At 45.9% G+C, this 27,642-nt stretch overlaps 6 protein-coding genes across 9 annotated transcripts; 2 read left to right on the forward strand and 4 right to left on the reverse strand.

Moving 5' to 3' along the window:
- The first annotated feature begins 1,306 nt into the window (after positions 1 to 1,306).
- Positions 1,307 to 4,451, forward strand: LOC148327068 (pyruvate dehydrogenase [acetyl-transferring]-phosphatase 1, mitochondrial-like). The gene is made up of 5 exons (XM_088308498.1): positions 1,307 to 1,380; positions 1,764 to 2,183; positions 2,733 to 2,833; positions 3,256 to 3,812; positions 4,027 to 4,451. The coding sequence occupies exons 1-5, from the start codon at positions 1,348 to 1,350 to the stop codon at positions 4,299 to 4,301; spliced, it is 1,386 nt and encodes a 461-aa protein (XP_088164624.1). The 5' UTR covers positions 1,307 to 1,347; the 3' UTR covers positions 4,302 to 4,451.
- LOC148327069 (RNA-binding protein 39-like) lies at positions 4,449 to 12,439 on the reverse strand. 2 transcript variants are annotated; one of them, XM_088308497.1, is made up of 15 exons: positions 12,295 to 12,439; positions 10,718 to 10,772; positions 9,216 to 9,262; positions 8,009 to 8,173; positions 7,566 to 7,661; positions 7,378 to 7,495; positions 7,136 to 7,288; positions 6,612 to 6,758; positions 6,476 to 6,541; positions 6,134 to 6,338; positions 5,518 to 5,604; positions 5,317 to 5,428; positions 5,121 to 5,226; positions 4,972 to 5,050; positions 4,449 to 4,771 (listed from the first exon to the last, which is right to left on the reverse strand). In XM_088308497.1, exons 2-15 carry the CDS (start codon positions 10,766 to 10,768, stop codon positions 4,668 to 4,670), a joined length of 1,536 nt encoding a protein of 511 aa, XP_088164623.1. In that variant the 5' UTR covers positions 10,769 to 10,772; positions 12,295 to 12,439; the 3' UTR covers positions 4,449 to 4,667. The 2 variants fall into 2 exon arrangements, with proteins under 2 accessions (XP_088164623.1, XP_088164622.1); XM_088308496.1 differs by having other exon boundaries at positions 8,009 to 8,176.
- A 1,017-nt stretch (positions 12,440 to 13,456) lies between these two features.
- On the reverse strand, positions 13,457 to 17,705 carry tsen2 (TSEN2 tRNA splicing endonuclease subunit). 2 transcript variants are annotated; one of them, XM_088310087.1, is made up of 11 exons: positions 17,204 to 17,705; positions 16,394 to 16,490; positions 16,271 to 16,310; positions 15,650 to 15,986; positions 15,463 to 15,537; positions 15,289 to 15,339; positions 14,638 to 14,782; positions 14,516 to 14,552; positions 14,249 to 14,360; positions 14,079 to 14,168; positions 13,457 to 13,645 (listed from the first exon to the last, which is right to left on the reverse strand). In XM_088310087.1, the coding sequence occupies exons 1-11, from the start codon at positions 17,396 to 17,398 to the stop codon at positions 13,586 to 13,588; spliced, it is 1,239 nt and encodes a 412-aa protein (XP_088166213.1). In that variant the 5' UTR covers positions 17,399 to 17,705; the 3' UTR covers positions 13,457 to 13,585. The 2 variants fall into 2 exon arrangements, with proteins under 2 accessions (XP_088166213.1, XP_088166214.1); XM_088310088.1 differs by having other exon boundaries at positions 16,394 to 16,460; positions 17,204 to 17,702.
- Positions 17,706 to 18,354: 649 nt separating this feature from the next.
- Positions 18,355 to 19,825, reverse strand: mkrn2os.2 (MKRN2 opposite strand, tandem duplicate 2). The gene is made up of 4 exons (XM_088310089.1): positions 19,626 to 19,825; positions 19,255 to 19,304; positions 19,008 to 19,176; positions 18,355 to 18,721 (listed from the first exon to the last, which is right to left on the reverse strand). Exons 1-4 carry the CDS (start codon positions 19,823 to 19,825, stop codon positions 18,499 to 18,501), a joined length of 642 nt encoding a protein of 213 aa, XP_088166215.1. The 3' UTR covers positions 18,355 to 18,498.
- A 199-nt stretch (positions 19,826 to 20,024) lies between these two features.
- Positions 20,025 to 22,270, reverse strand: mkrn2os.1 (MKRN2 opposite strand, tandem duplicate 1). Its single transcript, XM_088309726.1, has 4 exons — positions 21,725 to 22,270; positions 21,587 to 21,633; positions 20,811 to 20,967; positions 20,025 to 20,673 (listed from the first exon to the last, which is right to left on the reverse strand). Exons 1-4 carry the CDS (start codon positions 21,949 to 21,951, stop codon positions 20,472 to 20,474), a joined length of 633 nt encoding a protein of 210 aa, XP_088165852.1. The 5' UTR covers positions 21,952 to 22,270; the 3' UTR covers positions 20,025 to 20,471.
- A 338-nt stretch (positions 22,271 to 22,608) lies between these two features.
- Positions 22,609 to 27,570, forward strand: mkrn2 (makorin, ring finger protein, 2). Of its 2 annotated transcripts, none has more exons than XM_088309724.1 (10): positions 22,609 to 22,774; positions 23,897 to 24,025; positions 24,321 to 24,439; positions 25,146 to 25,271; positions 25,365 to 25,540; positions 25,613 to 25,678; positions 26,427 to 26,575; positions 26,743 to 26,853; positions 26,928 to 27,072; positions 27,141 to 27,570. In XM_088309724.1, exons 1-10 carry the CDS (start codon positions 22,749 to 22,751, stop codon positions 27,336 to 27,338), a joined length of 1,245 nt encoding a protein of 414 aa, XP_088165850.1. In that variant the 5' UTR covers positions 22,609 to 22,748; the 3' UTR covers positions 27,339 to 27,570. The 2 variants fall into 2 exon arrangements, with proteins under 2 accessions (XP_088165850.1, XP_088165851.1); XM_088309725.1 differs by having other exon boundaries at positions 25,149 to 25,271.
- Positions 27,571 to 27,642: the final 72 nt, after the last annotated feature.

The raw sequence follows: 27,642 nt of genomic DNA on the forward strand, positions 1-27,642 counted from the left end.
CTTGCATGGCTTACACATCACTAGGACAAAAATCGATTCACGGCACCCTCACCCGCCTGCACCAGGTGAAAAATAATTTTAATAGACCGTAGCCATGTTTTTCTAGCATTTATGGCACATGGATTTTTACTTTGGTTATTAAAATAATAAAAAAAAACTTACATCCAAAGCCATGATGTATCAAAAGTATTCTCCTCAAAGTAATTTATATATATCTTTTCATATCATATAATTTGTCGTCTCTCAAGTTTTGTCTTTATCATTCCAGTCTGGTCTAGTCCCTCGAGGACTCAAATGCGCAAGTCATTCATTCATGCAAAACTACTGAGCTGGGCAGTCCGTCCCTATTTTTTCATTTCATTTTTCCCCTTCAATGCCATAATAAAATGTCAACTCTCCGTTAATGTATTTGTTAGCCTGTTTATCTACATTTTGAGTTTTCATTAATACATCTATAATTTTTCATTTAATGTGACTTTCTGAATGGCAGTGGAAACTTGTTCAAGCCCTTCGGGCTTTATTCGGTTCCTGCACTGTTGTTAAATCATGCTAAATATAAAAAAAACTTGAAGCTTGCCTTTTTTTGCAAGTGATTTGATGTTAGTCTTTTTTTCCTTAAATTGTGGGGTGGTGTGTCATATATTGTCAGGCCTGAGGGGTCCAAAGGTGACTGTGTCAAGTGTTCCTTTGTTGTGTGTGTGTGTTTTTGGAGCAGGTTTATGGTTGACCGATAGTTACAACACGTGGAATAATACGAAATCTGCCAAAGGTCTAAAGACAAGCGCCAAGATGACAACCAATTGGACGAGCGATGACTCCCAGGAAGGAAGTCGCAAGTTGAGGTGGTGAGATAGCGACTCAGCACATTGGCGCAACTTGTCGGGAACTATTTGGACAACGCTCACCATCAAAGAGGTGCAAGACAAGAAAAATAGGTTAGTCAACTTTTTCCTCTGTCAGGAAAAATAAAATGACCGATTAATTGATGCACCTCGACTCGATCCCCAACGTATGCATTGGTGGGTGTGTCCTCTCCATTGGTTGTGGGCGCATAGTTGTTGCTTTTGTCACGATAATAATTTGGCTAACAACCATTTTTTTTAAACGTCTTCAAAAGCCCACTTTCCAAAATGAAACAATTGCAAGTGACGTGACAGCAAGCATAACATGCGCATGTATCACTCAGCGGCCATGTTGGGAGGCATCAACGTAGGCCGGCAGCGCGGCTCGTGCAGGCTCTTGCTCTTTATTGGACAGTGGCCTGTGCCTATCGGCAGGCGCCATCACTCAGCAGGCGGCAGGACCAGCAGCAAGTACAGGACGGCCCAGGAAGTCCATGCGGTGCACATGAACGCAACCGACATTAACAACATCCTCAAGGTAGGTAGGCCGGGAAAAAACAATTATGTACTTAAGGATGAAAGAAAGCAGGAAGAGAGAATGGGTGAAGGAAACAGGGACTGAAGGATGAAAGGGGAGGAAAGAAGGAAGTTGGAATGAGTATGAAATGATAAATTGATAAAAGGATAGAAGGGATTTAAGAAGTTTGTATAAAATGAAAAGAAGGAAGACTATAAAGAAGTTAAAAAGCCAGAAAGAAATGAGTAGCACATATAGTACAGAAGGAAATGATTGTTGCATAAAGGCAATGAAGTAGGAAAGATGAATGTACTAAAAACTGAAGGATCCAAGGTAGACCACGCAGACACTGAAACTCACAGCCGTCCACAAAAGGCCGCCTAACCGGGAATGTTCCGGCGCAGGCCAACGAGTACAGCCAGGTCCTCCCACGGGGTCCCGCCTCCCACGGCGCGCTGGCCTTCCACAGCAACATGCTGGCATCCAACCAGCCTGGCGAGGACTGCCGCAGCAGCGCCACCTGCCTGTGGGAGCGAGGCGGCGTTCTGTTTGGCGTCTTCGACGGTCACGGCGGGCCGGCGTGCGCGCGCGCCGTCAGCCGCCGTCTTTTTTACTACATCGCCGTAGCCACGCTGCCCCTAGCCGCGCTGGCCGAGTTGGAGAGAGCTGTGGACGAGGGTCGCGCCGTGCCTCCCCTGCTCGAGTGGCTCAAACACCCCCGGGACCACCGCGGGCCTGATGGCGGCAGCGCCGCCTTCCAAAGTCTGCGCAACTACTGGCAGGAGAGGCTGGACACAGACGACGACGACGACGACGACCAACGGGTGAGAGCGCTGAATTTTTCCTTTTCACGACTACGAAGGTTTAAAAAAAAAAAAAAAAAGACGACGTATCACTTTCATGTGACAAAGTTCACACATTTTTACATTTCATACAGGGACAGCATGTGTAAAGTTTTGACACGAATGCCAAATTTGAATCTTTAATGTGCTACTTTTCACGTTTGAACATGCTAAGTTTTATCATGATGAGTTGTCAAGGTGCAATGTGATCACCTGTGCATTTGACAAAAGAAAAGCAAACAATTCCTCCCAGTTCAGGTCACTAAGGTGAGTAAGATAAAATGTAAAAAAAAACAAGCATCATGTATGACATGCAACTTGCACTTTTTGGGTTGTGGCTTTCTCAACTTCATTCCTTTGACTTCTAAGAATTGACAATTAATTCCAACGCATTCAATACGGATGGAAACATACCAAAAGGCCAAGTCGTTCAGAGGCACCAGGGTATATTCATATAAATGTTTGTCAGACTCTCAACCGGCATCTTTGTGTCGTGATGTCATCACAGCCCCTTTGTCCAATTGGTTGCAGGACGACAGCAGGCTGAGTTCTGCGTTGGAGAAGGCTTTTCGTCGCCTTGACTATGACCTGTCGGTGGAGGCTCAGGTGCACGCGTCCACATCCTCTCACAGGTCCGTCTACCCGACGAGTGCTCTCTCTGCATTCTTGATGCGAGACGCACGGACTTAGTTTGAAACCCTGCTGGTCATCTGCGGGTTCTAAAAGATTGATGGATGAAAGGAGGAAGGGAGGGTGGAAAATAGGAGACAGATGTATGCAGGAAGGGTCAGAGGATGAAAGGAAGTAGAGAAAAGTGTGGAGGAAGGTAAGAAGCATTGAAGGAAAGAGTTGGGTTGAAGTTAGTGCAGTTATTTAAAAGTATGCAAGGAAAGTTTATGTCTGGTCCAAACGCACCAGATACTCAGGGCGCTCAGTTGACTTCAAATCAGTCTACAATTTGAAATGATGGAAGGCAAAAGAGAAAAAATATTGGAAGGGGAAAAGGGAGGAAGGAAGTACAAATGATCTCTTTGCCTCACCGGGTTTTCCGCAGAGGCCGGTCTCCTGCAGAGTCCAACGGGTCCTCCCCGCTACGGGTTGCGCTGTCCGGCTGCACGGCATGCGTAGCTCATGTGTGCGACGGCGTCCTGCACGTGGCCAACCTCGGGGACAGCCGGGCCGTCCTGGGTGTCCAGGAAGCAGACGGCCGCTGGACAGCCGTGGGCCTGACCAACGACCACAATGCTGAGAACCCGGACGAGCTGAGAAGGGTCCTGGGAGCTCACCCGCCGTCCGAGCGCCGTACGGCGGTCCGGCACCACCGCCTGCTGGGGCTGCTGCTGCCGTTCAGGGCCTTTGGAGACATCCGCTTCAAGTGGAGTCCGGAGATGCTTGCTCGGCTGTACGAGACGCGGCCTGAGCTCCGCGAAGGCGCCCGTGCTGTACCGCAACCGCCCCACTACTTGACCCCGCCTTACCTGAGCGCCGAGCCGGAGGTCATGCGGCGCCGCATTTTGCCCTCGGATAAGTTTGTGGTTCTGGCCAGTGATGGACTTTGGGAGCTGTTGCACCGACACACTGCTATACAAAGGCTGGGAGAACACCTCAAAGGTAACACCAGGTGTCTTTTGGTGCGGAGCAACGAGAGTTGTGAACAGTGTGCGACAGTGCGTGAGTGTTTTGGATGGTCTGACAGACAGACTGATTGTGTGGCAACTTGTGTGTTTAAGCTCAAGTGTCAGACCGAGTGTGCGTGTGCATGCTGCAGTACACCATGTTGAAGTGCAGGAAGTGCGTTCCTAAAAGCTGCTTTTCGTTCCTCCAGGCCTTCGGGAGCAGAGGCCCGTCATTGCCAGCGCGGGCACGACCTTGGCCGACCTACGGCGCCTCCTCCTGGAGAGGAAGGGTCGGGTGCGCTCGGTTCCGGAGGACAACAACGCGGCCACCCACCTTCTGCGTCACGCCCTGGGGGACGACGGCTACGGGGGTGTGGCTGCATCGCGCCTCTCCAAGATGCTCAGTCTGCCCCCCGAAGTGGCCAGGCGGTACCGCGACGACATCACCATCACAGTCATACACCTGAACGAACCCCACCTGTGACGTATCGACTCGCAACACAAACAAGGGACTATGTACACACCGCTGTGTGCGTTCACCAGTTTGTAGCTCACATCTATAAAGGGCTTGAAAGCATGTTATGTCATGTTTGGAAAAGAGCGAATAAAAGACCTTTCTATGACTTGAAAATAAGTTTAATCAAGGATTTTATTAGAAAACAAAGACGAATGTTTGACGTCGGCGGTCGGGCCTCCTCGCAGCTCACAGAGCTCACTCATTGGACAGCACGGGCCCGCGCTGGATGGAGGCCACGCCCTCGACATGTTCAACACGACAGGAAGTCAACAGGAAGTAGCTTACTGAACGATCCGAAAACGAGTTATCAAAACATGTCCAGCCCGAGCGGAGTCATCGGCGCGGGGGTGGGACCAGCAGCTGCGTGGCTGTGGCGGCGTCCGGAAACAGGTTGTGGTAGGCGGGAAGTGGCACGTATGCCGCTTTGATCATCTTGCCTGCAATCACACGGACACGCTCATCAACACCGACGCCGCCATACCTAATGTGCTCTGCTGTTCTACTACAGTTCACGACTCTTAATCCCTTTTTGAGCAAAGTCATGTTAGAAATGCCAAATTCATTCAAGGATGACGTTCCAGTTTGAATAAATTGCGCTGTATTGATGAACACATTATATTGTGCTGACAAATCTCACCCCCAAAGTATCGTCCGTGAAGAGCGCCGACGGCCGCCATGGCAGCAGGGATGGACGGACACTTGACATACACGTTGCCCTGGAAACCACAAGCATAAATGAGCCTGTGCACACACAGGCACTATCAAGAGCTCAAGTGTCCGTTGTACCTCCGTTGAGTTCTTGTCCACGTAGATGTGAACGACGCCGCCATGTTTGTTGCATTCCTCAATGACATCGTGCTGGATGTCCACCTCCCAGCCAGGATGATCCTCACTGACACAGGCAAATGCACAGACGCAAACATTAGCGCTGAGAGAACCAGCCGGGTAGGCATGCAGGTGTGTGGCGTTCATGTGTGCACACCTGCTGGGGTTGAACATATTCGAGAGCTGGAAGCAGTGCGTGGCCAAAGGCTGAGAGGGAAGGTTGAGTGCCGGGGGGTTCATGTTGAGGTTCATGGATGGATTCATAGCAGCTGTCAATCAAAATCAATCGATCGATGAGTTAGCAAGTACATCTATCGTCTCAGGGGCGGGGCCTATGGTCGTGTTACACCGGGCTTACCCGAGACGGCGGCCATGGCACCGATGGCGATGGCGCCACTCATCTGCAGTGCTTGCTGGGCAGCGGGAGGGATCTGCAGGCCGGTACCTGAATGAAAACCATAACGACAACACAACATGACTCATACAGGATTTCCATAACCGTCTAATTTCAGCTGCGAAAATTGGTTTAGACCAACAGGACACTAAGTTAGGTGTCATTTCTAACTGCAATTACGGTATTACATTGCTTTCACACAGCATCAGAAATAAGTTGAAGCAGCTCAAAAAGCAATTTGTGTCAAAACAATTTCATGGTTTACCAAAAACGGATAAGCATTCTTTTAGTGGGAGGATGAGCTAGTATATTCCCTAGAAAAGGAGTAACCATGCATAAAGAAAACTAATGTATATAAGGGGAACTAAAGCCACAATTTTTTGCAAGCGTAAGCTGTCTGGACCAGCACTAATCCTTACATGGAATTCTGATTACTGATGCATTTGGTCACCCGAAGAGGATAATAGTGCACCTTGAGATTGCTGTATTACATTGGACCCTGCATACTCAAGGTTTGGTACCCACAGATTCACCATCCATCCATCAAACCCCCCACTCTCGTCTTGTCACCCTGCCTCACCCTCAGCGAGGCGGGCCATCAGTTGCAGCCGCCCGGTCGTGCCCAGATCAATGCCGGTACGCTCCAGCTCGTCGCTGTCCAGCAGAGAGGCGGCGGCGGACCCGTCACTCCGCTCAGTCACATGACCCACCTTCATGGGCCGACCGGCCAGCTCAAAGCCGTTGAGCTGCTCCAGGGCTTTCTTGGCGCACTCCGCGTCTGCAAACTGATACGGTCAAATCAGAAAGGTTTCAAGAACCGCAAAGGAGGCTATATTAGAAAAGCATTCCTACAATCCTCTTTACTGTTATTATTCAAATATGCTGAAAATGAATCATGAAAATTGTTCACTGGTTGACTCACTGTTATGAAGCCGTATCCTTTAGAACGGCCTGTCTCGCTGTCCATCATCAACTGGATGCCTTCGATCTGACAACAAAAAATGAACATGTCAGCCATTTGAAGTTGACATTTCTTCGTCAACTCAAAAGTGTCTCACCCTTCCAAAGGGCTCAAAGATCCCTCTCAGCATCTCCTCCGTGATGTTGAAGTGCAGCGAGCCGATGTAAAGCCTCATGGGTCCTGACGAGCCTTTCTGAAGGTTGTTGGCAGCTGCTGCAGCGGCAGCTGCTCGGTTCTTCTCAGCCTGGACACACAAATCCAAATGCGGTTAACAGCTGCCGCCTAGTCGTAGCTCACAAATTCTGAGTGGCGACGAACAAGCTCAAGCTAACAACTGACTGAAATTTATTTTATTTAACCTTTATTTTAAAAAAAACGTTTTACATTCAAATCACAATCAGTCGTTTTTTTTTTTTCTCCTTCCTTCAAAGAAGGCATGCAAGATTGTTCCATAAATACTGCTCTATCAAAAAAGCAGATGGGTGATTGTTCATTTAAATTTGCGGATGAGTGATCGGCCCCACAAATCCTGACAGTGTCAAGCCTACTTAATTAATCCTGTGGGTGCAATTAAAAAGTGGAAGACACCAAACGTTGCAGCGCTTGTTGCTTGAATGTTACCTGCGAGGCCTGCACGATGATGGGAACTCCCAGCAGCCTTTGTCCAGTCAGCCCAATGGCGAGAGGAACAGAGCTGGCCTCTACAAACTCAATGTAAGCAATGCCCTTAGACCGACGCGAGTTCCTGTCTGAGATCATTCTCACGTCTCGAACCTGCGCACGGACAACACGGAACATAGGTCAGTGGCCAACGGCGATAAAATGAACCCCACTCGCCCTAAGGAGCCCTGTGGTGACGTTACCTTCCCCACAGCAGAGAAGAAGTCCTCAAGGTCTCGAGGGCGAATTCGGGCAGCGAGCTGCATGCAGAAGACGGTCCTGGCATCTCGTTCCTCTGGTGTCAAGTTGTCCACCAAAGGTCTTCGCAGAACAAAAGTCAAAAATGAAGAAAAAATACATTTGAAACCACTAACATGTCTTCAAGACTTACTTGTTGGGACTCTTTTCCCGCCTGATGGGACTCTTCTCTCTTCTGATCGGACTTTTCTCCCTCCTTATGGGACTCCTGCTCCTCGACCGTTTCCGGCTGCACACAAGTCACAAAAAGTTACTGTTGGTGCTCGTCCTCAAGATGAGCAGGGGTTTTCCCACATAAAAAGTTTGGACACTTTTTTCCTCACTAAAAAAAACATTACATCAATGATATTTTTGAGGAAGGCTGAAACAGAACAAGTTAGTTATCTTGAGTATTAAATGCGCTTTATTGGCGTTTCTGTAAAAAAAAAAAAAAAAAGACATTTCCCCTATTTACTACAAATATCAGCTCTTGGCCTCCAAGACTAATAATAAATCGACATGGAAAAACAAAAAAAAACAAAAAAAACATATGCATCTTCCACAAAGGAAAACCGCTGAGGAGTACGAGGAACTCACGCCTTGTGGTAGTCTCTGTAGCGCCCACCCCTCTCACGACTACGCCGGCGGTCTCGGCTGCGACTGCGCCGCTTCTCCCGGCTGCGCTTGCGCTCACGGCTGCGACTTCTCTTCCTCTCCCGACTTTTGCTGCGCTTCCTGTCACGACTGCGACTGCGCTTCTTCCTGCTGGAGTGGCGGCCAATGACAACACGGCAGCGAGGACCGCTGTTAAAGGCGAGATGACTAGGACACGCCAGACAGCAGACACGGCAAGACACACAGGTAGACAACTGACAAAGGAATGCAAACAGACTAACAGAAAAGAAGCTGGACCAGACAGACATATGAAAGTCGAATGACAGGCAGCAGCCCACCAGCAAGCAAGCAGACTGAGAGGACAGAAATTGTAGAGACAAAGATACAACATAGACAGATTGGCAGGACAGACTGGCAAAACATACCCAAACAGGATTGCCCACCTGCATAGCTAACATGGAAATGGATTGTCGTTGGCCCTCCGTAAGATAATAGACATCTGCAGGTTTTAACTGTAAATTAACGCCAAACTTGGAATGAGGAATGTCGTTGGTGTAACTGAGATTTACATGCAACAAGCGTCGCAAGGTCACGTGACCGATATCATCCACATTTCAATATCAATATCGTGGACGCTCATATCTTGATTTTGATAAGACAAAGATATATTGTCCAACCCTATTCCTATTCAATAAACGCGATAATAATCAGCACTGTCACAAACAACTAATTCTCAAGCTTTCACCAGTTCATGCATCAAGCCTTTCTCGCTAGCACCGTCACTATCGAATCTTTTTAAAAGAGCTTCTCTCCTGTTGGTTATTCTCTCAAATCAAGTAAGCACATGGATTCGAAACGGTCATGAGGATGTTTTGACTACACCGTTGGCAAGACTCATCTGCTGGAAACTGTGTGGAATCTTAACATGGTGTCGGCGAAGCTTCAGGGGCAATACATTTTGTCATGACTTATTTTTTTGGTATAGTTATCCTACATAGTCAACTTTTACCCCAGCCTTAAATTATAATAATAATGATGATTAAAATAAATAGCTGAATTAAAAAAATTGTTTAGTTCCCCTTTAATCATAAAAACGGATGAACCTTTACAGGTTGTGCAGGCGACAAGACAAGACAGGACAAGATGGCAGGCAGACGGACAGACGTGCGAGAGTCACGGCGGCGGGTACCTCTTGGCCTGTTCGTCCCCGCCATTGGGGCTGGCCGTCTTGTCGTCCTAGCGGGGTCGACAGAGAAGAGCGTGAGGAGGCAGACGCGACATTGGGGAGTTGGCAGGGGAGGAAGTGGGGGTGGAAGGGCAAAAGAGAATATGGAGAGTGAGTGAGTGACATTCAAACAGACTTTTTGTGTGCAGGGGGAGGGGGTCAGAGCTGAGGCAGGCGGCCGACTCGGGCGGGAGGGACTCTTCTTCCTCTGTGGGTGCTGTGCTGGGACGCCTCTCAAGGGCCCTGCAGCAGACAGGAGTCTTGCGTCAAGTCAACTCGCAAGCGGGTAACGCCTTGCTTCCTTCTTTGCGCTCATGCTCACGGGCTCCTCCACGCCTCAGCTGCCCTCATCCACTTGTTGCTACCTTATGACTTCGCAAGCGCCAGGAGCACCACACCTGATGCGTTACCATGGCAATCGGTCACCGCGCTGTCCAGCCCCTCCATTTCTTCCAGATGCAATGGAATGAAAGGCATCTATGAACAGCTGACCAAAATCCTTGCCTTGTTATGTCACGTGATCTTTTGCAGCAAAAATGACATTTGCAAGTACCAAGCAAGATCCAGCCCTTTCCAATACACGGAGTTGTCGTGCCTAATTACAGATTTTCTTTTCTTTTTGCAAGGGGTGGGGGGGGCTCTTGTCTTACTTGTTTTTGTGCCATTTCTGAAGTGCCACAAGATGGCGCCAAAGGCATGCGGCTGATACAAATGCAGAACCCGGGTGATTGTTTGCCACTCAGCAACCTCTGAAAACAGTGCATTTGCCTTTGAATGCAAAACTAATCGCAACTTTCCCCTGTGGCTCAGTTTGCCGACTCATGTTCCACAGTCTTACTCACAAGGGAGTCGGGAAGAACAGAGCAAGAAAGGACTTTGAACTACCTTTACATTTCTGACACAACACTTGCCATTCACAATAAAGAAATCAAGTCTATAGAGAGAGATAGCATTTGCTCGTAAGTGTGTGTGGTCATTACATCACATTGAGAATGCTCACACTTTAAGATAAGTAGTCTGAGCCGTTTTCAACAATTATTATTAGCAAACCACCACTTCAAGTGCTCATTACAGAACACACCGAAATTATGTGCACCCCAGCTTACATCTTGCATATATTGGTGGTCTGAACGATAAATTCATCACTTAAAGTATTTTTTGGGCATGTTTTTTGTACTTTAACATCCCTCATTATTGTGGAGTCAAAAAAATACTAAAGGACAACCAACATTAAAGACCATAGGATCTGCCTGTAATAAAAAAAAAAAAAGCAACTGTAAAGCAGATTTGGACGTGCCACAAAAAGGAAATAAATAGGACATCAACAACAGCAGCAGAAACGCAGCAATTTTGATGTGTTGATTCAACTGCAATTCTTGTGTTCCTTAAGTTACAGTCGGCCATTTGGACGGTGCTGACCGGTGGGTGTTTGTGATGAGCAATGGACAACAGAAAAGGACGCTCACCTTCCTGTAAGGAGCCTCCAGCATCGCCTCGATGTCCAGGTCGTCCGCCATGTTGCTGCGCACAAACGCAAGAGATTTCAAATCATTACTTGGCATTTCGTTTTGAACAAACATGATGCTAGGAGCTGATTTTTAGCCTCTCCTCTATTGGGCATAAAATTCCTGTGTGGATGCGAGTTGCAGTGCCAAGCATAGATGCCAAGATTAATTGACTAATCACGTCATCAAAATCCTTTACAATTTGATAGTCGGTGTGTCATTTATTTATATTTATTTGACACAGAGTTTTTCGCTCAAAACCATTGTATGTCGCATTTCTCCTGCTGGCTGTATGCCTGTCTGCAATGCACTTGAGTCATTGTTGTCGAGGGTACAATCCAGGGAAGTAGGTATGGAGTAGTATAATTTCCTTTCATTTTTTTTTTTTAATTTATTAAATCTTTATTTTGTTTTGTTTTTTTATCTATGCCTACATTTTAGGGCTGGGTTAAAAAAAAACATTAAATTAATCCTCTAGATACAATTTTCCTATAAATTGGTTCAAAAACGTCGGATTCACTGAAATCAGTGCCAAGAAGGTTGAAGGCAATTGTCTACAAGTTTGTGTGGTTTAAAAAAAATAATTAAAAAAAAAACACAAAGGCAACAATGAACCGAAACTTTGTGCGATGGTCACAGGAATGTTAATGTCATGGGTTTACAGTGTGTTTTTTCCCCAAAGCCTGCCCTGTGGTTGGTATTTAACAAAAATAATTTATTAATCAAGTCATGCTCAATTACACATGTAGGAATAATACAAAATGGATTAGGGTTAATTATCAATATAAATATTCATATGTACTATGCACCAAGTACATAATACATATGAATATTTACATGAATAAAAAAAGATACTACTGTATATCTACTTTCACGTCCCATTGTGTGTGTGCGCGCGGGCGGGCGCATGTATTTGTGTGTATATATGCTCGGGTGAACAACAAACTGGTGAAATCAAAATGGTGAAGAGTTCAGCAATTATGGAATCTCCGCGAATGGGCGACCTCGCGATTACCGGGGGTTTACTGTAATAACATTTCGATTCCTCTCAATGGGGAAATGGATTTGATAGACAAGTAAGTCGCGTCACGTTAACGTCTTCAAGCTTTAAGTCGAGGTAGTCCCGTAAGGTTTAAGCGCCATTTTAGGAAGCTTTTCGTCAGCTTTTCACCCTAAAATGGCGCTGAAAAAGTGTTGTTTAGCTTGAACAAGCACAAACGAGTGGATGTCAAGCTCGCATCTCGCGCGGATTTTGGCTGTCTTACGCCATTCCAGTTAACGTAGCGAACGAACAGTCAACCAGCCGACGGTGGCGTTCCTTCCACCGACGAATAGCAACCAGTCGGCGTCCTTTCACGCAAGTCGTGTCTTCGCCTTTCTCGGCCTTGTGAGCGCTTCAACATTCACGAGGCCTCCACGCAGCGCCTGGCTAGCTGTTAGCTCCCGACGCCGACGAGATGCTAACTAGCAACACGCCTGTCTCTTGCGCATATTCCCGGGCCGGGGCAAAGCAATTGAGCGGACGAGGCGGCTTTTACCTTGTCACTCAGCTCCTCGACGGCCGCTACCGGTACAACAAGTATGAAACGTCGCCGAGGTTGACTTTGACCGCTCCTCCGTCGTACGCGCGACGCAACTTCTTGCACTTGAAATGGCGCGAGAGATTCTCGCGAGACGAGATTGTGGACGTGAGATCACGAGATCATTTTGATTCATTTTGAACTTTTTTTTTTTTGCGCTGTTTGTTTTGTAATTGAGTAATTAAACCAGATGCCTATAAATGTTTTGGCATTTGTTATAGTCAAATACAAAAAGGATCAGCTTCATTCTAAAATCAAAATAAATAAAAGAAAATGTGTTGCAAGATATGTTTTCTGGAAGCCATTCAGGCCAGATGATGATTGGAATTGTAGAGATATTTATGATGGAAAAATAAATGCCAAACTGCCAAATGAGATTTAAGTGAGTCACATTAAACTGATAAATCCAGGTAATTTGTCTGTATTATGATTGAGACGTTTATGACTCTGCCCTAATAAAAGTCAGGTAAAATTGAATTTGTGCAAACAAAGCTAGAAGTTATATGCTTACTTTCCAAATAATATCAGTTAAAAAACAAAGTCAAGAAAATTTGCTTTTTGCATATAACCTTGAATTATGCAAGTAAGATTAATAGCAATTTAATTCTCTTTTGAGGAAGAAAAGTCCTTTGTCACAGTGAGTTTAATAAATATTTGTGACTGCACACGGACTTATAACGCTCAATCAGACACAGACTTAGTCAGTGCAAAGACAAGAGAACAAGATAAATGTTCAATTGATGAGATCTGGTGGTGTTCCACCATCAACTGGAGATGCTCTAATGCAGATAATTTGAAACGTTTGAATTCAACAATATATCACAGATTTTCTTTATGATATATATATATTTTTTTTATTTTCTTGCGTGACGGTGGGGTTTCGGTCTTGTGGTACCAAGTCGTCATTGCTAAATTTTCACAATCAGTTCAAGAAAGAAAGACGATATTTGAGAATAAACAGATGGCAGTTTGACAAACTCACAACATGAATATTTACTGTACAGAAAAAGGCAACAGTACAACATGAAGAAAAAAGCATTTTGACCTGGAACTGTTACCAGCATATTCATTAAATACATAAAAAAAAGGCTTTTCAGCAAAGCATTTTCTTGTCTTTTTTAAAAAATTTTTTTTCAATTTTAGATTTTCCTTAAACGCAGTGTTTTATAAATTAAATGCACTGTATTACCATCCTAACCCCACGTACAAGTTCCGCTCCATGTACCACACACCCTCGGCAGCCAGCCAATCAGATGTCTTCTTGCTCAGCACGTTCTTTGGAGGAAACCCACCTGCTGACCATGACGTCCTGCACACACGCAGCAACCAAGTCACTTCCCAAAATGGACATCACAGGTAAAAGTTCAAACATGCATGTCGAGCAATTTGCGGAGGTTAAGGAAATCACAAAGAGTAGATGCCTGTCACTCTAAATTCTTTATATTCACCTACTGACTACTGATACCAGTATGAAATATACATGCGAGATGCAAGTAGTACTTTCGTTCACGAGTCGCCGCCATCCTCACATTCTACACTGTAGGATCTGTGACTTTGAATGTGTGTGGCTTCAAAAGGCATGTGACACAAATGGGTCAGCTAATATAAGACCATTCATAGGAAGATGAAGTTTGGCAAATAGGTGAGGCCTGACTGTACTTGAAAGCATCATTTCGCCATTCACGTTAATTCCACAATAACATGAGCGCCAATGCTATAAAAAAAAAGGTAAACGACATCACCTGAACTTTCAGCTTCCTCAGGCAGGCAGGAGAGTCCAGCTCAGCTTCTGAGAGGTCAACTGGATGGATGACGTAACACAGCAACAGCTCCTGTTGGCCAAGCAACAAACTGTTGTTGTTTTTTTATTACCCAAGACAAAAGCCGTCAATGTAATGCCCGGCGGCATCACCTTTGCGACGTTCGAGGTGATTCTGCTCAAAGTCGCCAGAGAACGCCACGAAAACGGACGCAGAGTAGAACCCTGAAAACGCTCGTCCACTTTTTCAACCACCACAGAATAACTGCAAGATAAATGAGAATAAAACTTTTCACGTTTTAAGAGCTGTTCGAGGACCAAATGGTTAATTTTGACTTTAGGGCTTCTCAAACTTTCTGGGTTAAGGAACAGTTTTTCTGGTGTTTCTTTGAGAACTACCATTTGACTTTGTGTGTTTACCTGGCATGGTAGAAGGGAGGGCCTTTCCTGTACAACACTTAAAAAAAAAAATAAAAAAAGGACATTTGTCATGTTAAGCATCAGAGTCATGGTCCCACGTTGCACTGCTGCGCTTTTCTTACACATGTCCACGCCATACTTGGCGCCGCTTCCTCCTTTGGGGACCCACCCCCTGCTGCGAAAGTGATGGTACGCCGCGTAGAAGCTGATGAAGTCGGGGCGTAGTGCCACAAACTGCCTCCACAGCTGCGTGATTGACAGGGGCTCCTGGCCAATGGCAGAAGAGGACATGTTCACCTCAGTCAGGTGACCACACGGGAAAGATCATGTGACTTTTGTATCTACTTCAATTACAGTTGTCCATCAAATCTGTCAGCCTTCAGTCACTTTAGAACAATAATACAAAAAAAATTGTGAAAATTGCAGCCTTTACTATTCAAAATTTGCACTCTAATACATTGCAATCATGATTTGAATTTAATTAATTATTCAGCCCTATTTACCAGGCTACCGCGTTTTGAGTAGCACTGACACATACAATGTATTTTTACAAGCAGAAGTACTGATTCAACTCCTGTAGTCACGTAAGTAAAAAAGGACAGACTATGAGAGGTGATTTGTCATGTCACATGTGGTTTGAGCTAATTTAGATTCTACATGTTCCCTTAGCATTGTTAACTACATGAACCGAGTAAGAAAAAAAAATAATTGAGTACAGTAGAAGTAACATAGTCCTTACTTCTCACCAATGGGAAAGACAGACAGACAATTACCTGTTGTAGGTAGACAGACAGGCAGCCCAGGCTGTAGACCAGGAAGAAGGCCTGGAGTCACAGAGAGACAGACAGACATGCAAGTTGGCTACTGCAGCGTTTAGACCAATCCAGGTGCCATCAATTAGTTGACATGAGTGGAAAAAAAACAACTCCAAAGTTTCAAGACTGGACCTCCTCCAGGCCGAGTTGCAGGTATTCGGTCATCCGTAATGGATTCCGTCTGAGCTGCGGCGTCTCCTCCACGACCTAAAACAACACAGTCGATCGGCTAAAGATTCAACTTGAACTCCGCAAGTATTTGCTAAACAAGAAATTCAACTGAGAATTAAAAATCATTCGCGTGTGACTTAAGACTCACTTGGTCGGCATCAAAGATCACAAGGACAAAACCAGGACCTGGAACTACAGGAGCATTATCTGGCTCAGAGTCGGATCCTTGGTCAGGACTGAGGTCAGGGCTCGAGCAGGGACTGCGCTCACTGAGCGGGCTCTGACTCAATTTGGATTCTGGGACAAGACCAAGGTTGGCGTGTGGGTGCGCTAGAGCATCCTGTCGGTCTCCGTTCTCCGTCTCCCACCTCAGTTCGTCCGTGTGGACAGGCTGACGCAGTCGTAGTAGCATTTGATTGACAGCCACTTGAGCTAACCCCTGAGCCAGGAGTGCTGACTCCGCCATCCCAAGCAGCTCCTCATACCTGCGGGAGGAAACAAGGAAAAGTTATCGCAAAAGTGACGTACACATAATTGTTCAGCAAAGCTTCTCATACCGGTGACACGGAAAAGTTTGTCTTTAAAAAGATAAATATGCTTTTTGTGTGTTTTTATACTTTAAATAGTGAATTTCAATGGCTGGTTTCCTGTCACATTGAAAATGACTCCGCTCATGTTGTCTGTTTCTTAGCAGGAATTCAATCAGTAGTCACTTTTTTAAATGAACAGGTGTTGACATACGAGGGAGAACGGAAGTGATCTCACTCACCTGGCCTGTGTGATGACAGGAAGTAGGAAGCCTTCATATTCTGGAGGAGAATTAAAAAAAAAAAAAATCAGAAACAGTTGAGTCCAGCGTTAATGAGCAACTCGACTTCAAACATCAACTAACGCTGCCATTGGTCGGAGACGCCGCGCTCTGGTCGTGCTCTGGACAGGACGCCTTTCCCGAAATATCCCTGAAAGACCACACAGCGTCCAAAGGTCCACTTGAAATTAGCAAGGAAACAAGGAGACATATTTTCATTTGTTTTTTTATTTTATTTTTTACATGAGGTTAAGCGGCTTGGAAAATGGATGGATGTAAATGAATTGATTCCTTTAATGAACAATTTGTCCTCCCCAAGGTCGAGGATATGCTTAAGCTTATCTCAACTGTCTTTGCCAAGGATCATTTTATGTAAGTGTTTGGACACAAGTCGCAAAACTAGGATGGGCTGGACTTATTTTCAGAAATAGTCACATAACAAACATGTATGTTTAATTTGACATTTTATGAATGGGCAGAATCTCAAGACGCACAACAGCAACAAATACAAGTCGATTTTACATTATATGCCCCCATGATATACCAAAGTGGTTTAACAGCGCCAATTTAAGGCAAAACTAAAACCTAAAAACTTCATGCTGTGGTTGATAGAGCGTTGGTATCATATTAATTCATCACACCTGCCTGTGAGTGCTAAAATTACATTAGTCGCCATGCAAGTCACAAACCAAAGATATCATTTTATAATCACGTCAACTGTTTGTGAATATTACAACAGCAGAAGTTCGATTAAGCGAAACCCTTCAGAAACAATATGCAAGGCTCATCACACCTGAGGTTCTTGTAGTACTTATGTAAGTCAGAAATACAAGATATCATCAATAATGTAGTCACCGCTTGTGGACGTGTTGTAAAATAAGGGGTGGTTGTCACCTGGTTGTAAATGTCGCTGATGTGCTCGGGCTCAGTGACCAGCACATGATGGTTGATGAGGTCCGCTCGGAAGCAGCTCGTTGTCGGTCTTGTCGCTTTCCTTCTCTCCGGCGAGCTTCGGCTCACTGGGAACGGCGCTACGTACTCTGTGTTCACCCGGCAGCGGCGCCGGGGCGGCCGAAAGTCGGCTTCCATGCCGCCGGCTTCCCCGGACGACCACTGGGGACGCTCAGTTCGGGTCGGCTTAGCGACCGAGCGGGAGGTCCCGTCTCAGCCTAGTTAGCATTTTAGCATTATACGAGCATGCGGGATGCTAGCTTCTCGCTAGCTTTGAAACAGCGTGGACCAACCAGTGTCACCAAAATAAAAGTTCGACTCCAAACCAAGAAATCATAGTCTCTCCTCCTTTCTCGAGGGAGGGAACCAGTCCACAGTTTGTCTTTATGTGGCCTCACAGTGACTGGCGACCATTCAGTAGTTTGTCAATGTATATCTTAACTATGGGTGTTTCTAGCCCATTTGGGAGGGTGATTAAGCACCCCTAAATAGAATCCCACCCCCCAGAAAATATAAGCGATGTTATTTTTCTAAATGCACGTCCTTTTTAATTAAACAAGATAGACAACTGTATTAACATAGAGTACTTTATTAAAACATATTTTTTACAAGAAATTAAAGGCAAGAACAATTTATTGGTCCACCCGTAATATACAGTACAGTTTTCATTACCAGTCCTCAGTTTTGCAAAATATAATTGAAGCTAACTCTTTAAGTTGTTAGCCAAAAGTTCGCTGATGTTTTTTTTATCTAGCACAGAAACGTTTCAAGTGGTCAGAGAAGAGTACCACTGTTCTCTGTTTGAACAAAAATGAGAGAAGCAAGCTCGCTCTCAATCTATGTGCAGTGTGTGTGTTAAAATGAATGCAGGTGCTACTGACGGGTGACAATTGCGAGTGTTTTCAAAGTCAGCAGATTTTGCATTCATATCAGAGTTTGTCAGGATTTGTTCAATGTCGCAAATGTCCACAAAAGATTTGCCAGATGCTCTCTAACAGATTTAGTGATTTGTTTTGTCGCGAGAATTTCTTGCAACAAGAAAAGTACAGACAAATGTCTGCCAAACGTCTGACGTTCGAGACATTAGAATTCCCATTGGCCCTGACATTGTCTAAAATGAATGAATTGACTCAGATAAGCAAAGATGGACTTTGCGATTTGATTTAATTTCCCACTTGACTTTTGTGCAGACAAACGCCGACCTGCTGAAAAGCGCAAGCGTGCACACAAGGAAGCCATCACAAAGCCGTCGCGGGCCGTCTCTGGGCCACGTAGAATTGTTGCTGTTGAATGTGACGGCGCAGCGCCACATACTTGCACGCTCGGCTCACAGCGGGCATGATCAAAGTGTGCGTGAAAGCGTCTCTGCTCAGGCGACATCTGCCAAGGCCCTGCGCCGTCAACACGCTGTTCACAAACTCCACGCAGAACGTCAGGCAGTTGTGAGTGTCCTCGCAGAAACTGACACGTGCGTACAATCACACGAAACACACACACAATCAGGATCGTTATCAGGCTTCTTAGCGCTTGCTGATGAGCTGATCATTTGAATCAGGTGTATTGCAGCAATGAAAGATGAAAAACATGCAGGACATTATTTCAAGACAGAGGATAAGCTTTTGTCTGCATAAGAACCTTATCTAGGGACAAAATCCTTCACATGAGACTAGCTTGTAACGAGAAGAAATTGAGCGGTAGCATCGTGAACCGATATTGGCGGTCAGAATTCCTTTGGGTGTTTGTGTACCTGTGCCAGGTGGGGTCCCAGAGGGGTCCACGAGAGAACCGCTCCAGGTACTGGTCCCACTGGGCCAGGAGGTGGAAGGTGTCGGGTCTCACGAGCGGGACGCTCACACAAGCGCGCCAGCCGCTCTGGTCTCGGCGTACACCCCTCCCAGTGTAGTTGTACACCACGCCTTCACGCACACACACAAGCACACAGACCTTCAGTGGAGACCACTCCATTCTCACACTGATTATAATTCTGAGCCCACCTGAAGTGTTGGAGATTCCCGTGTGAAGTTCAGATGTGCCGTCAAAGCCTCTGAAGGGCAACACATTTTCTGTATATCAGTAAACGATGCTCACTTGTGTATGGTGTTTGTGCTGTTTTTTTTGGAAGGGAGTTTTTTTTTCTTCATGGCACCTTCATTGAACCTATCGCGTTATTTGAGGGATCACCAAATTATTCGAGGTATTTTTTCACGATCCCTTGAATATTTTCGTTTCCTTTGGGAAAACTATTTTGAAATAGAATTTTATTCATGAAACAAATAGTGATTATCAACTATTAGCGCACTTTTTGCGATTGTCGGTCTGGCGGGATTCCTTCAATTGTGTCGCGTATATGAGCGGTTGCGTGTACCCGTTGGCGGCGGGCGCGACGAGGAGACAGCACGTGGTCTTGTGTCCGTCACCGAGCGGGTCCGGGATGCTGACCGGCGCCTCTCTCAGCCGTCTTCCCGCCAGCCCCTCGCCACAAGCCGGACAAGCAGGAGGGATAGAGAAGCAGAAGATGTTCTTGAGGCACTCGTGTCGCACGCAGATCACGCCGGGCTCCTCCATAGACGCAGGAAGGTGGGCAGGCAGGTACGAGCGCCCCGTGGTCGCTTTTGTCAGCGCCGAGTGTCACGTGACGCGAGCGGCTAATCAGGTTGCACGGAAAGAACGGCCGACCGACAGGTGTTCAGTTTCGCGTCGGTTTGCCGGCTCGAATGATTGACACGAAACGTCAGAGACGTATCTTTATTGTCTGTCACATTTGTTGACTGATGACATCCCTTTCTGCATTTGGATGGCCAGTGTCCCTAATGATGTGGCCAGTAAGTGTTTAGGCTACCTTGCGTGTTACCTCACTTGCACAGACGTCAAGTTCTTCATGATCTTACTTCACGTGTCATGTCATATTCTCACCAAGGGTGTGTGAGCGTATGTGAGAGTATGTTAGTGTGTGTGCATGACAATGTTCATGTGTGTGTCTTGAGAATGAGTTTGTCTGAATGTCTGAGAAAGTGTATGTGCGATGCCACAGACTGCTTCCAGGTCTGTGGTCCTATCTCATGCGTCAGGTGTCTGAAAGTGGTAACCGAGTGACACTCGCACTCAAGTGTCAAATTTCCACTGAGCTGTGTTTTGTGTTGCCACGGCAACAAACTTGCAAAAGGGTGCGGTGAGTTCAGGGACCCCAGGATGAAGCAAGCCCTTTGCAGGCTCAGGTTGTCCAGTATCCGTGACGACAGACGTGACGGAACACCGCCAGATACCTGGAGGCGGCCTCCACCCGGGGGAGTACAAGCTTGTAGGTGAAACGCTCCCGACTGATTGGCTGCTTGCCCTGTGACCTCATCAGATGGTTGATGAAACCCAGGGCAAAACCGTAGCAACAGGAGCCAAACTCCCTCTGCTCCTCAAACCTGCACACACACACACACACACACACACACACACACACACACACACGCGTGGATGGACAGACGGACGGTCAGACGTCAGTCGTGAGCAGAAAGAGCAGCACAGTTTGAGAGAATGACGGTCGGTACGGGAGCGCAACCTGTCTGCCGCCCACGTGTCCATAGCGGCAAAATAGTCCAGCTGCGTGTCCCAGTTGAGGATATGGTTGCCGGGGGTGACCAGAGGAACGACGATGCTCTGTTCCCAGCCGTGCTGGTCACGCTGAACACCTGATTCTGTATAACTCAACACTGCACCTGCAGCCATACAAAAACAATGACGAAGCGGGAGGTAGTGAATTGATCAACTAATTGATGTTCGAAGCCAACACTGGCAGCCAAAATTTCAATGGCATGCACTGGGAACCTTGAAATCCATCGCTACTACTGCCCTATCAAAAGAACTGACGTGCTCAAAACTTCAATAAAAATGTGCAATTATTTTCGTCATTTGTATGTAATTTTTATTTTATTTTTTTGCTGTAAACTTGCCAAGGCCTTCAGACTCAGGATTGCTGGCTGATGCCAAATAGACACAATCGAAATGTCTGCATAATTTTGTTTACTAGTCTGAACCAATAAGACTGCCGATTCAACTGGGCCAGCTATAGAACGCTTCAGGAGAGAGCATCATTTTTCCATCCTGTGAGTGGTTCAGAACTACTCGAGTGGGAAGCCACTGACTAAGAAAGTATAAAGTTCTTCCGAATTTTAATGTCAATCCAGGGTGTGCACCGCCTACTGCCCATAAACCGCTGGGATAGGCTCCAGCACGCCCGTGACCCTCATGAGAACAAGCAGCTTGGATAATGAATGAATTAAATTTACTACAATTTATGCTTTCATGAAGTCCCAAAAAGTGCTGTGTGCGTGTTACCTTCAGAGTTGGAGATCCCCACATGAAGCTCACAATCTGTTTCTTCCCTGAGGACACACAATCACACAAAAATAGACGTGTGTGGTTGCTATGACAACAGTAACATGTTGTCGTTCTTGTTGCTGCATCTTATTTTACCTGAGACCGTCCGCGCCGTGCCGTGACGTGACCAGGAAGCAGCAACTGGTGCGGTGTCCGTTCACAACGGGCGCGCGTACTCGCAGCGGAGCCTCCGCTAGGGAGAAGCTCGGCGTACAGCCACACTCGGGGCATCGCAACAGACCGGCCGGAGCAGGAGCCGCGTCGGCCACCGTGAATACGGTCCGCCCGCAATGAGAGAACTGCAGCAGATCTCCGAGTTCCATGACCACAAAACCCCACGTTTGGACTTCGGACCTGCTACTGGGCTGGAAGTGGAGCAGGTGCTCCAGAGAGGCGTGGCCAAAACTATGTGTTGAGGACTGGAAACATTTATTGCGACGTCGAATCTTTTTTTTTCATTTCATTTGCACACAAAATAAAGTCTTTGTATATAAACAGGCATTAGAGCTGATTAACGTTAAAAATAAATTTGAATTTTACGTTTAGTGTCTATTCATACAGAAGAGCCATAAATCCACCCCGCTGAACATTTACATTATCAGAAGTCCTCTAATATATTTGGTGCATGCATTTTGACTTTTTTTCCTGAAATTGTTTGGCAAGAATCTCAATAGTATAAAATCAGAATCACCTCTATGAGGTGTTTCTGATTTTATTGGAAAATGAAAATTATCTTAAAAGAAAGCATTACATTCAATATTTTTTTAATGTTTTGTTTTTTGAATCATCACGTTTGATTTTTTTTATAAGCAGTACATATAATGGCTTGTGAATTGTACACAACGTAATTTATAAAACGCTTCTAAAATTAAATTAACACTAAGTAATTAAATTAAATAATTGCTTTACAAATGTATAATATAATTAATAATAGTATCAGTAATAGCCAATTCTTTTTTTTTTTTGGCCGGAACATTTTTGACGCGCCAAAACGTCGTTGCAATCCGGACGTGTTTGTGCTGGACGCCGCTGTCAATCAAACGGGCATACACAAGTGGACGCTAGCTAGCTAGCGTAACGGAGCTAGCCTTAGCAAACATTTGGAGGCTCCGCGGGGAAGATGAGCACCAAACAGGTTACCTGCCGGTATGTTCAAGCGAGCGAGCGACCGACCGCCCCTCTATCTTTCTGTCTGTCCGTCTGTTGCCTACCCGTCTGTCTGCCTGCCTACCCACCTGCGTCTGCTCGTGTGCGATTGTCTGTTTTAGCCTCATGCTAATGTTTTTAGCGGTTCCCTTGTCGAGCCTTCTCGGGCAACACTTTTCTTTCAAAGTCAATCAATCCGTGCCCTGCCTGGCGTCAAAGTACCATTTATTAGGATATCGCCCTATTTAAAGAAAAAAGGGTCAAATAATAATCCGTGCAATTTAATGATAATTTCAATTTTCGGACGTTCAGTGACGTCTTTAACGTGCGCCAGCGTCACACGCTTCCAAACCCGGGAGATAAATTAAACTTGTATTTCTTTTTTCTAATCGATATCCATGTTCAAAACGGCAATCACCAAACTTGGGTCTCACCTTGGGTCACCTAAGTCTGGCGGGTTGACAAAAACGTGAACACGACTCTTAAGCATAATAAAATTTAAAATTGATCATCCAAATGAAAATATTTAGTGAAATAGGCTACTCAAGTCCTGAGTAACCGCTGAGTAACGTATTGTTTTTGTTAAATAGCACCTGAATGTCTAATAGACAAGGAAATACGGGTGTCTGAAAATACAAAGCAACAGTATCTAATTTTCCAAACATTTTGAATAAAGTATCTGTCTAGTCCATAATGACTTTGATGTTGTTTAATTTGGATTTTGGTCTCCTAATAGTTTTTTTTCATGTTTTTTTGTAGTATTCTGTCGTTCACCTTGGATAACTTTGTTTCTCGTAATATTTAAATTATTCGTCTATTGGTGTTTTTTTTCCCCGTAAAATTACAACTGTCATTTTTTTCCCTTGTAAAATTATGACTTTGTATTTTAAAAGTTTTTAGATAAAAGTTTGACTTTTTTCTTGAAATTTAACAATAGGAATATAACCTGTGTTTCATTTTAGGAGAAGCAGTGTAAGCGCTTTTTTTCTTTGGCGAGTTGTACTTAATGTAAAAAGTTTGAAATGCACTGCATGGGCCTGTTGGCAGTTACTGAATACAACTGAATACAACTTATGTTGTCTGTGTTGTGTCGAAGTCTCATTTGTTGTGTTTGCATTGCAGGTACTTCCTGCACGGCGTGTGCCGGGAGGGTAGCCGCTGCATGTTCTCTCATGACCCGTCCAGCAGCAAGCCTTCCACCATCTGCAAGTTCTACCAGAGAGGAGTGTGTGCCTATGGAGAACGATGCAGGTCAACTCTGCGTAAAACTTAACCTTCTTTGAACTTGTTTTTTCCTTCAATGAAATTGATCCCATCGGTTATTGTTGTGTACAAAAACACATAAGAAACAAAAGTGTACCGAAAGCATTGGTCGTATTTTAATTGTTGCTATACAACCAAAATTGGTCAAGTGACAGATTGTATCTTGGAAAACTAAGACGATGCTTGCTTAGCTCAATGTGCAGGTGTTAAAATTTTTTTTTCTTTTCTGAATGGCGCGGGAGGCGCGTGGAAGAGTATTTAATGTGATGATGGACATTTGCAGATACGACCACATCAAACCATCCTACAGAGGTGGGGGCGGAGCTGCAGAGAACAAGCCGGGTCCTGGAGGTGGAGCTTCAGTCAGACCTGATGCTCGGAAACCAATGAGGGAGGCCCAAGGTCAACAAGAACCCACACCCACGCACACACACGACCACTAGGCAGGGGCCGATATTCTAATAGTATGAAAATAAAATATTGTCCTAATCAATAAATGTCCTTTTTTAAAACAATTGTGTAAATATTTTTTTTTCCCATTGAACGCATTTAATTTTATTTTTTAACAAAGTAGACAATATTTGGTACATTTAAAAAAAGTTAACATTTTTCTTCACTTTCAATTTCTTATAGGAATACACTTTGTCTCATCACTGGCCAGCTATTTTTAGAACAGACCTGTGGGCTTCTCTTGTCCTTAGGGCTAACTAGTACTTGTTGGCACCGTTTTATTTTTTTTTTTAGATAAATGCACATTTAGCAACATGGCACAAAGGGCTCCGCGTTTGTGGCGTTGCTTTCCTCTTGTTCTCTCTCGCCCCTGTGCATAACTACTCACCCCTCCCCTCTCTGCTCACTGAGAAGTAGTGAGGTGAAAGTCATATTGTGCCCTGCTTTGAAGTCCCATCAGAATTACTAGTGAAAGCCTGCATTAGCGCTTATTGAAACCTTACTTTTTCAAACCACGGTGTCAAGCTGTTAATCAACCCGTGTCTGACTATGACACAATAACACTATGATGAGGGTGCACGCATATGAAAAAATTGAAGGAAAATAGACAATAGCTCATTCATGTGTTTATGCGCGTGCATGCATGTGCGTGACTCAGTAGGGCAGCTTGAGAGCATGTTTGGGGGTGCGGCAGTCAGCCTGGGTTCCGAGGTCCCCGCTGCATCTCCCCACTCGTATGTGGAAGCCATCAGGACGGGCCTGGAAGCCTCGGCGCCAGAAGAAGGTGGGACGCCGATGCAGCTTAGGCTCTGGTCTTATGCGCCAACGCTCAAATTGCAACGATTAATGGGTTACTGTCGCCGGTGGGTGAGCGTAGCTCCTCCCCAGATGGGCGGAGCCTACCAGGATCTTTCCCAGCTGTGCCCCTACGCCGCCGCCGGTCGCTGCTTTTATGAGGACGGTTGCCCATATCTCCACGGCGACCAGTGCGAGGTGTGCCGGCTGCGTGTGCTGCACCCTCACGACGCAGAGCAGCGGCGGGCCCACGAAAAGGTGATGGACTTAGTCCGCTTGGTATTGGTGCAGTGTCGGTGATGTCATGAATTTGCTCTGCTCTGTTCACAGATGTGCCTGCTGGCCTTCGAGAGGGACATGGAGAAAGCCTTCGCTGCACAGCTCAGCCAAGACAAGGTATTGGTCCATCTCACGCTTTTGTAACGCCTTCAGGTTCTTGGTCACTCATCTGACAGGTGTTTGAGTTTTTGGTTTGTCCAATCTGCTTCCAAATACATTTTTACGTTTTCCAGAAGGCTCCGCTTAACAGGTACAAGTTATTTGGCGCTCGAGTATACTGACCGGTTCAAAACCTTTTGGTTGATGCGATAAGTTTGTCACTGGTCAGTGTAGCACACTTTTAAGTAGGTTCCAGTTATTGGGCAGTGTCACACACTTTCTCCCACACAGTGTTGTTTTTGGCAGGCGTTTTAGATTTAGTCTTCTTCTTTTGGACGAAAATGCTAATTGGATTTTGTCACATTTAGTCATTACTATTCCTGATAGTGTTAGTCTAGTTTTAGTTGACGAAAACTCCCCCAAAACGTTTTCGTCAAGTTTTCGTAAATTTAGTTGACAAAGACTCAAAGAGGTTTTAGTCCGTTTTAGTGGATTCAAGGTTTGAAAGGCTTTTTGATTGTCTGTCGCCATTGTCTGTCAAACGAAAGCATGTGCTGCACCAGCATTGCAATTTTGTGAAAGACAGATTACATGCACATTGCATGTTTTCTTCATCGAAGATCCACGTTTTGCTCGTCATTGTCTCGTTAACGAAATATTTTTGTCATTGTTGACGAAAACAACACTGCTCCCAAAATGACGTCCTGATCATCATAACAATAGTTAAATGAATCCTTCTTCCTCTTTTTTTTTTATTTGTTTGGAGGTGTGTTCCATCTGCATGGAAGTGGTGGTACAGAAGGCAATCCCGTCGGAGCGCCGCTTTGGCATCTTATCCTCGTGCTGTCACATCTTCTGCCTGGCTTGCATCCGACAGTGGAGATGCACACGCAACTTCAGCAACAAGATCATCAAGTGAGTCCTGCCTCATGTCTTGTCGCAATTTGTCTTCTGACGTTTTCGGGAATCCATGTCTCATGCGGCAAGTCAATTGGCGTATCACGTGAGGTGTCTTGACATGTTGTGACAGAGAAATTATAGACAAAAATGGTGTGACATGCGCGTGACTCGGCTTCCATCAGGTCGTGTCCGGAGTGTCGCGTAGTGTCAGAGTTCGTCATCCCGTCGGTGTACTGGGTGGAGGAGCAAGAGGACAAAGACAACCTCATCGAACTCTTCAAGTCTGGAGTGAGGTGAGGGAGCGAGCGAGCGAGAGCATCGGCCAGCGGCGCACCCTGGCTACACGCGGTCCTCTTTGTGTGTGCAGCAAGAAGGCGTGCAAGTACTTCGACCAGGGCCGCGGCTGGTGTCCCTTCGGAGGAAAGTGTTTGTACCTCCACGCCTTCCCGGACGGAAGCCGAGCTGAGGCGGAGAAGCCGCGCAAGCAGCTGAGCTCGGAGGGGAACATCCGGGTAAGCGCCCGCCGCCATCGCCGTCGCGGCGAGCTCACTCCAACGTTTGGTGTGCTTTTTCCTGGCAGTTCATGAACAACGTGCGCTTGTGGGACTTCATCGAAGAGCGCGAGCAGCACACTGGCGGCCGACCGCTGCCGTCGCTGGATGACGACATGGCGGAGCTGAGGGAGCTCTTCATGCAGATGTCGGCGCCTGGCCACGATGGGCCCGACCCTGCCCCGGACCACCACCAGCAACCGCCGCCGCCACACCAGCAGCAGTAGAAGAAGAAGACGTCAACGCCGCCGCCGAAAGAAGGCGGTGTTGTCAGCTAAACACACACATACACACACGTGGCGCCGGCGTGCGAGTGTCATCACTTCCTGCCTGCGGACTGCCACAATACTTGATCTATTTATAGACGCTAGAAAAGTTTGAGCAGCCTCCAAATGATCTGTGCTCTCTTTTATTCTTGGTGTTTGTCCCCAGCCTAATAAAAGAGCTCGTGTACCAACACAGGCCACAAGCTTCTTGCTTTCTTCACTTGTTGCGCCACTCCTTCAAATTTTCCTTTTTTTCCTCTCTTTT

This window comes from Idiotropiscis lumnitzeri, chromosome 11, assembly GCF_059441095.1.
Source record: "Idiotropiscis lumnitzeri isolate Australia: NSW breed Sydney's pygmy pipehorse chromosome 11, RoL_Ilum_1.0, whole genome shotgun sequence".
Taxonomy (NCBI): Eukaryota; Metazoa; Chordata; class Actinopteri; order Syngnathiformes; family Syngnathidae; genus Idiotropiscis; species Idiotropiscis lumnitzeri.

What these genes read in the sequence shown, in the direction of transcription:
- mkrn2os.1 (XM_088309726.1), bottom strand. Translation starts at nt 21,951, where the DNA reads ATGGAACTCGGAGATCTGCTGCAGTTCTCTCATTGCGGGCGGACCGTA. An exon ending in CACGGCGCGGACGGTCTCAG is followed by an intron (nt 21,634 to 21,724) that starts GTAAAATAAGAT and finishes GTGTGTCCTCAG; the next exon opens with GGAAGAAACAGATTGTGAGC. An exon ending in GGGGATCTCCAACTCTGAAG is followed by an intron (nt 20,968 to 21,586) that starts GTAACACGCACA and finishes GTATGGCTGCAG; the next exon opens with GTGCAGTGTTGAGTTATACA.
- LOC148327069 (XM_088308496.1), bottom strand. Translation starts at nt 10,768, where the DNA reads ATGGCGGACGACCTGGACATCGAGGCGATGCTGGAGGCTCCTTACAGG. An exon ending in TGGAGGCTCCTTACAGGAAG is followed by an intron (nt 9,263 to 10,717) that starts GTGAGCGTCCTT and finishes CGACCCCGCTAG; the next exon opens with GACGACAAGACGGCCAGCCC. An exon ending in TCTTCTCTGCTGTGGGGAAG is followed by an intron (nt 7,289 to 7,377) that starts GTAACGTCACCA and finishes GTCCGTGCGCAG; the next exon opens with GTTCGAGACGTGAGAATGAT.
- mkrn2os.2 (XM_088310089.1), bottom strand. Translation starts at nt 19,825, where the DNA reads ATGGAGGAGCCCGGCGTGATCTGCGTGCGACACGAGTGCCTCAAGAAC. An exon ending in GGGAATCTCCAACACTTCAG is followed by an intron (nt 19,177 to 19,254) that starts GTGGGCTCAGAA and finishes GTGTGCGTGAAG; the next exon opens with GCGTGGTGTACAACTACACT. An exon ending in TGGGACCCCACCTGGCACAG is followed by an intron (nt 18,722 to 19,007) that starts GTACACAAACAC and finishes CGCACGTGTCAG; the next exon opens with TTTCTGCGAGGACACTCACA.
- tsen2 (XM_088310087.1), bottom strand. Translation starts at nt 17,398, where the DNA reads ATGGAAGCCGACTTTCGGCCGCCCCGGCGCCGCTGCCGGGTGAACACA. An exon ending in CGTCTCCGACCAATGGCAGC is followed by an intron (nt 16,311 to 16,393) that starts GTTAGTTGATGT and finishes ATTCTCCTCCAG; the next exon opens with AATATGAAGGCTTCCTACTT. An exon ending in TGCAACTCGGCCTGGAGGAG is followed by an intron (nt 15,340 to 15,462) that starts GTCCAGTCTTGA and finishes CTGTGACTCCAG; the next exon opens with GCCTTCTTCCTGGTCTACAG.
- LOC148327068 (XM_088308498.1), top strand. Translation starts at nt 1,348, where the DNA reads ATGAACGCAACCGACATTAACAACATCCTCAAG. An exon ending in ACATTAACAACATCCTCAAG is followed by an intron (nt 1,381 to 1,763) that starts GTAGGTAGGCCG and finishes GTTCCGGCGCAG; the next exon opens with GCCAACGAGTACAGCCAGGT. An exon ending in ACGACGACGACGACCAACGG is followed by an intron (nt 2,184 to 2,732) that starts GTGAGAGCGCTG and finishes AATTGGTTGCAG; the next exon opens with GACGACAGCAGGCTGAGTTC.
- mkrn2 (XM_088309724.1), top strand. Translation starts at nt 22,749, where the DNA reads ATGAGCACCAAACAGGTTACCTGCCG. An exon ending in GCCTATGGAGAACGATGCAG is followed by an intron (nt 24,026 to 24,320) that starts GTCAACTCTGCG and finishes GGACATTTGCAG; the next exon opens with ATACGACCACATCAAACCAT. An exon ending in CTCTTCAAGTCTGGAGTGAG is followed by an intron (nt 26,854 to 26,927) that starts GTGAGGGAGCGA and finishes TTGTGTGTGCAG; the next exon opens with CAAGAAGGCGTGCAAGTACT.